Below are 9,668 nucleotides of genomic sequence, written 5' to 3'. Positions count from 1 at the left end.
TTTTTAACTCCTACTATATACATGATTTTTATTATATATTAGATTGATGCTCTCGTTTTGTCGAGGGAATTTTATTAATATTTATAATTTTTTATTGAATTTATTTTAAAATAAAATTTTAAATTATATTATATTAAACAATTATTTATTTAACTAAATTTTTTTATATGTTAATATATGTATTAATATTAATATAATCATATTTTATTAATTATGAAAATTAATTATTTACAAATTATATAAACTAACATATTTGAAAAATAACTTTATGTCATCCTAAATTGATTTTAATTAAATAGTTTTTTATTCTAAACTAAATTTAATTAGTCAAATATTAAAAACTTTCATAAGATTTTTTCATCATTCTAATAAAATTCTTATAAAATTTTTCTCACTTCAAGAGTATTAGAGAATCCATTCATTTTTATGAAAAGACTCCATCATTGGATTGACAAAAACTTTTATGATATCATTTAAAAAATTTTCTTTTACAATTTAATTAATTCTTTTTCATTTTTATAAAAACACCTAAATTTTTCATAATTCTAGCAAACTTTAGAAATGTATTATTCTGTAACATTTTTTTTCCTAAGGATCACTCATTCATGATCATTAGAATTTCATGATTTGAAATTTTGGTTTTAATTTTAAAATTTATAAATTATCCATCATTCTATAATAATTCAAAAATAATCATTTCTAAAAAATTACACATTTGTAATTTGTCGTCTAGACTTTATCATTGATTTTATCCCTAAAAAGGATCCTAAAATTGTTTGACATTCAATTATTTGATTATCTAATTTTTATTATTTCATTTTAATTTAAAATAAATATTATTAGGATTTTTCTTCTAAATTCACCATCATTTTGATAGAATTTAAAAATTTATTTATCAGTGATACATTTGCAAGCATTTGAAATTTTATTATTTGAAATATTTTTATCATATCATTTTATTTATTATTTCCATTAATCATGCTTTTTCTTAAAATTTGTTAAATTTCATAATAAAATTATCATTATGCGAAAGATTTAGTTTAACATTTTATTTAACAATTCTATTATTATTTTTTCATTATTATCATTCAAATAAATATCCCATTCTCAAATAACTTTAAATTTTAACATGTATATATTAAATATAAAACATAAATATGAATAAAACAAAACAAAAAACAAATAAATAAATAATTACCCAAAAATTTTCTAATTGTATTTGTATGTTTTATGTATTAATCTTTATCATTTTTCAATGTCTTTTGTAATTTGGGCGTTGGAATTTTTGTAATAAGAATTATGAGATTCAAGAAAGGGACAAAAATGAAAGTCTTGAGCGAAAAAGAGGTGCCATCAGGCTTGTAGCATTGTGTTGAGAAAATGAATGGACACAATATTCTTCCATCAACTTTATTCATATCTTTTTTCAAATTCATCCGCCCTTTAAAGAAAATCCAGAAAAAAAAAAAACTATAAATAACAATATTTAAAAAAAAAACATTTTATCCTTTCTGACAAAAAAAAATCTCCCCTTCCCTAGTTTTTGCCATCAGCCATCGACCAATCACTGTCTACCACTGTCGATCAATGACCTTTTAACCCCAAATTTTTACTCCAAACTCATTTCAACCTTTTAACACCGATCTTGCCTCTGTTTTTTTTTTTTTTTTTTTAAATCTCTTTAAATTTTCCTAGATCTAAAGTTAAAGTCCTAACTTCAAAGTCAAAAATATTTTTCTTTTGCTACTTCAATGGCAACCGGCTCTCACTATGTTCATCCTTTAGTCCTAAGTTCCCTACACGCCAAAAATCAAGCCCCAAATTCTAGTATAACACCCTAATTCTGAAACTCATCCCAAAACCCAAACCTCACCTTTACTTTTATTTTATTTTATTTTTTTTGCTTGACTGAGTTCCTCACTATAAGGATTGTGTTATTTTTTGTTTTATTTTATTTTATTTTTTAGCAAGAAAAAAAAGAACTAAAAAGTTTTTATTTTATTTTATTAGTTTTAAGACTATGAATAGGGACTGCCATAAGCTATTTCTTTGTGAGTTTGACATTTGTGTAAAAAAAACTATTTTCTTATCTTTTATTAATTTGATTACCGATTTTGATACATGCAAAGTTTGAATCTAAAATTTTTTATTTTATTGTTGGGTTTAGTGATTGATGGTGATGGTAACAGAGATGGTGGTGGAAGCGATGGTGGTGGAAGCGATGATGGTGACAACGGTGGTTGTGAGAGTGGTAATGATGACAATGGTGGTGGTGACATTAGAGTGGTGTCTTGAATTGTCAATTGTTAATAATACTTTAAACTTGTAAAAAATTTCCAACTTTGTCCTAAAAAAGCCATGTGTCACACAAATCAGTATAGTTAAATGTAATAATATTTAACAAAACTGACGTGGTAATGAAGTATGCTGATTTGGCAAGAAACTAGATTAAATTAAGTATAAGGATAGCTTTTATATATAGGAATAGATTTTATAATTTGAAAAGAGTAAGTTTTGAAATAATTTTTATTTAATTTAAATTGATAAATATATTTCAAATAAAAAAAAGTGATATTATGATTCTAAAGTTTTAAAGAAATTTTAAAAATGAAAGATTATATGAAAATTTATTAAGATAAGAATTTTTTTTGAGATTTTTGTTAGCTTTGAATTGATCTTTATTTTGAAATGACAAAACATTAAGCTAAATAAACTTGATCAAGATTTTGAAAAAGATTTATTTAGTACATATTTTTAAGTTTTATATTTTGGTACTAAATAAATAATATGTTTTTCAAAGTGTAAACAAACATTTTTTTTTTATATTTCTTAAACCAAATCTATCTTTAAAGATTATTTATTTGAGCTTAAATGAAAGTCTAATTGTTAATTTTAAAGTGAACTTATTCATTTTGGACTTAATACAATTTTGATTATATTAATTTTGAGAAATAGATTAACTTAAGAAAGTTATTTTACAAAAATAAAGTTTTCCAACATTAAACTTATTTTATTTTTCTGTATTAATTCACAAAATTTTAATATTTGAATTTTATATGGTTGGAAAGCTCATTGAGTTTACTATCTAATGGATTAAATAAAATCAAAATTCAAACTTTCTAAAAAAAGATTTTAAATTTTTACTAAACACTTTGTAGTTGTCTAAAAACTACACAATAGTAGTTTTAAATTTCACCATAATTTGTATACAATGAATTAGGTAATGAATTTTATATGGATAGAAAGTTCTTTAAGTCTAGTTTATGAATCTTCAAACCGTTTTTTATTTGGATTTCTATAACTTAATATATGATCAAAATAGTGAATAAAGTGTAAAATAAAAGACAACCACCTTGTTGGACAGGATCGATTGGTTTTTTACCCAGAATGAATTTTTTTCTTCAGGATTGGAAAAGGGACTAATCATTCAGACTAGGGGATTGATCACTTGAAAAAAGATTGATTGGTACCAAAAAGGGATCAATCCTCTATGCCCAAAAATGTGTATAATAGCTTGTTTTTCAAGCTTTCAACGAGTATTTCTTCTTCCAAACCATCCCCAACGGCTAATTCTTTAATTCCTCTATAAATTGGGTACTCCAACACACCAAGAAAATTGATGAATTAAGAGAGAAAGAACTAACAAGCTATACTTTCATTCTCTCAAAGAATTAAAAGTTGTTAGAGCTTAAAATCTATATTTTTTGTATTTTTGTATCCAAGCTATATTTGCTATTTATTCATCATTTTTTTGTACTTAAACTTAACAAACACTTAACCTTTGAGAGGTGTTTTAAATTTACATTTCTATTAAGTGATTTTGTAATTAAGAGAAGATGTATCCTCTTGAATTTGTAAGATTAAAATGTTGTTACTTAGCATAAAAAGTAGAAAGTGTTAGGTTACTATTTAAGTTTTAAGAAAAAGATAGAGTTGTAATTTCAATTCAAGAATAGTGCATTGAAGCCTTAGTATGAACAATCAAGAAAAAATGACATAAGTGCCTTGTGCATAAAGACCGAACCTCAATAAATCCTTATGTTTGATTTCTCTATCCTTATCTTTTTACTTTGCATTTGGTTTAAGATTATAAATTTATTGTTTTTTGCATTATATTTTGATATTGATATTAATTTTTCATTCAATTATATTAAAATTATTATTTTGGAAGAATGTAGAGAAATCCGATTCACCCCATTTTGGATCACCATCTCACCTGAAAACTTAATAATTTAAAAGTTCAAAAATTTTATTTCATGATTTAATCTTGAATTTGATTCTTCATTTTCTTTAAATTTAAAATATTAATCTTTTTAGATTTTTTAATTTGTGAATTATAAAATTAGATCAACAAATAATGTAAAATATAATATACACTTAGATAGCTAATAACTATTTTAAATATCTTTATTTAATTTAATTGATAAATAACACAAAATAAGAATTATCTTATGTGTCAAATTTTTGACATGTTGAAAAAATGAACTATCCATGTAAGCATCTATGTAAGCAAACATTATCAAGTAACTATATACCCTATAATATAATATTATATATGATATGATTTCCATATTTTTTTTTGGAATTTTTTGAGTCTTTTTGTTAAATTAATTTTATACAAAAAAAAAAAAGATTATGACCAGCTAATCCATATCCATACAATTGTAAATTTTGGAGCAAAGAAAAGGTGTCCATCTCTTTTTTTTTATTTCTTTATTTTTTTTTTATTTTTTAAGTTTTTGGCTTTAAATTTTTAATTAGATCTATATTGTAAAAAAAATGGTAAAGATGATAAAATTACACGCATTTGATAGATTTTTATTTATCATAATCTAATAGATAATTTTTTTAAATTTAGGATAGAATCCAATTTTTTTTTTTTTCAAAATTGAGATCAAGTTGGAGTCAAGAATAAAGTGTTCCACCTTGCTTAGGTATATATTAAAATATTAATATAACATTTTTTTAATATTTTAATTTTTATAGTAAAATGGGTCTATTGGATTGGATGAGCCAAATTGGGCTTTAAACGAAATTTTGAAAGTGTCATCCATGTTTGGTTTGGTTCATGAAAATCTTTAGTTATGCTTTAAATAACTAAATATGTCATTTACTATTTTAATAAGTGATAGTGTGAAATTTATAATATTTCATTGAAAATTATAAACTAATATTTTAAAAAAACATGGTTTTTAAAGAAATATTTTATGATGATGAAATATTATAAATTAAATGATAAATACATGATGAAATATTTTATGATGATTTATAATCTAATTATGCATTTTAAACAAATAATAAATAAAATTTAAAAAATAGGTAATTTTCATTTTTAAGATACAAATTTCTTTTTTCTATCCTAAAATTGAACCCAAAAAATATTTACTAAAAAAATTAAGGATAAAAAGTAATTTTATTTTTTATATAATTATCAAAATTACTAGTATTAAGCAAAAAAGTTTTATCATCATCCACTTTTGTAATTTTAGTATTTAAGGGTTTTGTAGACGAAAGGATCTTTTCATTACAACCATAAAAATATAAGGACTAATATGCCACTTTTAAAAGTTGAAGGACTAAAATATATTACTTTCTAAAGTTTAAGAACTAAAATAATACTCACTTCAAGCTTTAGGGATTTTGAAAGCAATTTATGCTTAAACTTTCAAGCTGTGAGTTTGTGAGCCTTTGCCACTTATTATTGTCAACTAAACATAGCATTAAATGTCTTCTTCAAATGGGGAGTAATTGGAAATGATCTCTTATTTTATTATATTTAAGCATTTTTCTAATTAAATTTGATTCTTTTATGTTTTGAAAAAAAATCATAAAGTTTCAATTAAGGAACTAAATACTGATGGATTTCTTATACTGTTTATGGAAGCAAAGGTTGATGAATTGAATGGGGTTCTTATGCTTTTTCAGTTGATGAACATAGTTTTTGCAAATTTGTCAACTTTTTTATATGCATATTGTTATAGACAACCTATAGTGCTATAGATAAAAATTGTAAAGAGTCTTATGCATTAACCTGAAAATATAAAATCAACATTCATCTTAGATATATTCTATATAAATTACATTTTTTTAAAGTATCACTATCTTTATGCTTCGGCATAACACGAGTTCGCACGCTAGTCTCTTTAGGAATTTTGCTTACGCCAAATCATTTGTGAGCATTTAGGAAAACTTGGGCTTGGTCAGCTAGGAAATAAGGTACAAGAGGATAAATTGAAGAACACTTTCGCCTTTGGTACTCGCATGCGGTACAGGCAGTGACATCTCATTTTTAAGATTTTACTTTATAAAAATGATGGAAAGAATTAGATGGTGAAAAATTCGTTAATCTAATTATTAAAATTAATAATAAATTTTTACTTTAAAATTTATTCATTAAATTAACAAAATTTTCATTTTCATTTTTTTATCCTTTCAATCAAGCAAAAGCATAAGGATCATGATTCACTTACCCAATAAACCGTGTAAATTACCAGTATGGTTGTTTTTCATTTTTTTTTTCTTTTTGGTTTCAAGAGAGAACAAAGACCTATTACAAGTGAGGGAAGGCTTAATTTGAAACCAAGCCCTTATGTCTTTCTAAATGCTTCTTTGGCCACTAAACCGAAAAACGAAATACCAGTATGGTTGTAGTAGATTGGTAAAAGTAGTAAAGAAGAATTTTGGTGGAAAATAGAACAGACATATGGTGAAAGGGGTGTTGGAAGGGTGAGGACATTGTTGAAACTGAAATGGGTATCTGAACAGGTCCAATCATTTTAGGGCTTCTTTTCTTTGCTCCTTCAATTTCTTTCTTTGAATCTTTGGCATACCATTTAGATTCTATATTTTTCTAAACTGGAAAAGAATCAATCATGAAACCCGCAACATTCATCATTATCATAGCTCAAAACATAACAGGCCTTATTTCAAAATAAATACAATGGCATTTTCTTCGCAATCTACAAATTGAAAAACAAAAGGAATGTAAAATCTACTAGTTTATGGGCAGCATTAAAGGGTACAAGACTGTCATGAAAACTCGTTAATTGCTTCCATCTTGAAGAGGAAATGCCGTGCTTTGTAATATGTCAAGTCACCAAAATCTTGAAATGCCTCACTTTCTCACTGCTTTGCCTGCAGAAAGCATACATCATCTTTCATATTAGAGATTAACTCAAATTAAACTAAAAATGTTGTATTAGATGAAATCTTAACAACTGAAGAAAATTCCATCTTCAGGAGCACTCAACTCAAATTCAAAAACAGGTTAACATTAGTGTTTCAAAAGCAGGGAGTGCTTGATTTGATTCTTTCTACTGCTATTCGATGGCCCAAAAGTACATTGAAAAGCCATTCTGACGAATTTTGCCCCCTAATTGAAAGCAAATTTGTCCCTTGTCTACCAGACTTTAGTCCCAAAATCTCAAAAGAATTCTGGAAAGTCAAATTGCGAAAAGAGAGTAGAGAATATACCTGTGAATAGAGGAAGGTCCCAAGGATTGCAATGGCAGCTCCAAGGGCATTAACAGGCTGGACGGGTGTGTGGAAGATGATGATGGACGAGACTATAACTGAAATTCGCTTCATTGTGTTTCCAATGCTAAATGTCAAGGGAGAAATTTGATCCAGAGACATGTATGAAACCTGATTATACAAGTGGTAGAAGACACTCTGAGCTACCACCCACCTGTAAGAATTCAGAACCACACATTTTTTCTTAGCAACAAACTAAATGGGAGAAAAAATGGCTATTTTGAATAAAAATGATCACATCATAAAGCTTTTTGAATAAATTAAAAACAGCTAAGATAAGGTTAATCATCGTCCCACTCCCACAAACACGTAGGACATAAAAAGTGCAAAAAATGAGAGCCGACCCTAGACATAAGCATATCGAAGTACCTAATTATCATATGCTTAATTTTCCATGCCAATAGCAACAAACAAGAAATGGAGTAACAGAAAGACTGAAACAACAGTTAAAGGAAAGGTAATGATGATTACCAGACAAAATTGGGTCCAATTTGTGAGACTGCCTTCTGCCAGCCTACAGCCCATAGCTGAGGACCCTCAACAGCGATTGCAAAAGGTGTAAGAATTAAAAGAGACAACATAGACAAACATGCGTAGTAGTTCATCCCACTAACAGAATTGCCTTTCATCCCCTTCTTTGAGAATATGTTCCGAAACACGAATGCTAAATTTGATATCATAGCCCCCATAAAACCTATAAACACAACAGCAACACAAACTCAGTATTTGTAAAATTGAGACACAAATTTCTATCATAGGGGGGGTAAGGGAAATCATGCATTCTTACCAGTCATGTTAAAATTGAGCTCAGTCACAGCTGACAGTGCACAACCTCCTATAATTGGCAGTAGTGACAAGTAAACAGGTAGTGGAAATGCTTCCCCTAATAAAAATCTTGAAACCAAAACACTGAAAGCAGGTTCACCACTCTTAATGATATGAGTGAATGAAACTGCCACCTTTGACATGCTCACAGTTGCTGCTACATGCCCAATGGTATGTGCCACCGCAACCTAAAAGACACCACACATCAACAAATCTTTAAATCAGAATTCTATATCTTCATATAATCTGTTTTGCCACTTAACATTCCATTCTTTTTTGCAGCATTAAAATTCAAATTTCTCATATTTTCCTACATGTTAAAGTATAAGGGAAAGAGTTAAAACATACAGGGAAAAGGGTCTTCCAAAACTCAAAGTCGGTTTTAGGAGCATCAGCAACCCTCGTAGCCCAAGATATGAGCATCATAAGAGAGCCAGCAGCCAGAGACAGAGTAGAGGTAAGCCAAGGGAAAGGAAAGGCATTCAAAACCTTCTTGTTATATATATTGAAAACTACATTCAAAGCCCACCAAGTAGCAAAGTAAATTCCAATCTTAATCCTTTTAGCTGCCACCAGTCTAGCTTCTTCGTCTGGTAAGTCAATATTTATGTCCAGAGGCCTAGACCTGTCAGCTTCATAAGCCTGGCACTCTGTTTTCCTCTGTTGGGTCTTATTCGAGATTGCAAGATTCTCAATGGAGGCAACGTGTAGTGGTTTTTGAGAAGAGAAAGATTGGTTAGGGAAGCCATTGTGGACGTTCTTGATAATGGGTAATGGAGAAAATTGTTGTCTGGTGATTGAATGTTTCTTGCGTAAGAAATCTGTAGAAGTGAAAGAAGATGGGAAGTGTTTTATTGAAGAAATCATGGTGTTCTTGTATGTTTTTCAAAGAATGTGAAGTGAGATATAGTCTGGGAGGGATGTGATGTTTCTTGGAAAATCTACAAGTCAGACAGAGAATGTAGAGTTTTAAAGAAGAATTCAACAGAATTAAGCTTAGCTAGAGAAAAGGGGCTAGAGAATGCAAGAGGGAAATGAATGGACGGTGTTGGTTTGGTTTGGGGAGGACAGAAGGGAGGAGCAGAGAGGGGATTTATAGGGAAGTCAGGGTAAGAGTAGAGGACAGAAGATGACTCCGCGGGGCGGCCTGGGGTTTTTCACTGGACCACTGTCAGATAATTTTGGAATTACAAAAATATCCTTCAGCTATGTTTTCTTTTAAAAAAAGAAAATCTTTTTTTTTTAATCAAATCTATAACTTTTGCTATGGAAAAACCAGTAATTTCTTTCTCCTGCTCTCTGTTTGGTTG

The 9,668-nt window shown here is 27.9% G+C and overlaps 1 protein-coding gene across 1 annotated transcript; it reads right to left on the bottom strand.

Moving 5' to 3' along the window:
* Positions 1-6,866: 6,866 nt before the first annotated feature.
* Positions 6,867-9,427, bottom strand: GPT2 (glucose-6-phosphate/phosphate translocator 2). Its single transcript, XM_022860338.2, has 5 exons — positions 8,707-9,427; positions 8,321-8,546; positions 8,005-8,227; positions 7,474-7,687; positions 6,867-7,134 (listed from the first exon to the last, which is right to left on the bottom strand). Exons 1-5 carry the CDS (start codon positions 9,223-9,225, stop codon positions 7,123-7,125), a joined length of 1,194 nt encoding a protein of 397 aa, XP_022716073.1. The 5' UTR covers positions 9,226-9,427; the 3' UTR covers positions 6,867-7,122.
* Positions 9,428-9,668: the final 241 nt, after the last annotated feature.

This window comes from Durio zibethinus, chromosome 26 (genome assembly GCF_047325235.1).
Source record: "Durio zibethinus cultivar Kanyao isolate XHJ-2024 chromosome 26, ASM4732523v1, whole genome shotgun sequence".
NCBI lineage: Eukaryota > Viridiplantae > Streptophyta > Magnoliopsida > Malvales > Malvaceae > Durio > Durio zibethinus.
This window is presented reverse-complemented; position numbering and strand designations above follow the sequence as displayed.

Coding starts and splice junctions, on each gene's coding strand:
- GPT2 (XM_022860338.2), bottom strand. CDS start 9,225: ATGATTTCTTCAATAAAACACTTCCCATCTTCTTTCACTTCTACAGAT. Junction 8,228..8,320: donor GCTCAATTTTAACATGACTG/GTAAGAATGCAT, acceptor TTGTGTTTATAG/GTTTTATGGGGGCTATGATA. Junction 7,688..8,004: donor ATTGGACCCAATTTTGTCTG/GTAATCATCATT, acceptor GAATTCTTACAG/GTGGGTGGTAGCTCAGAGTG.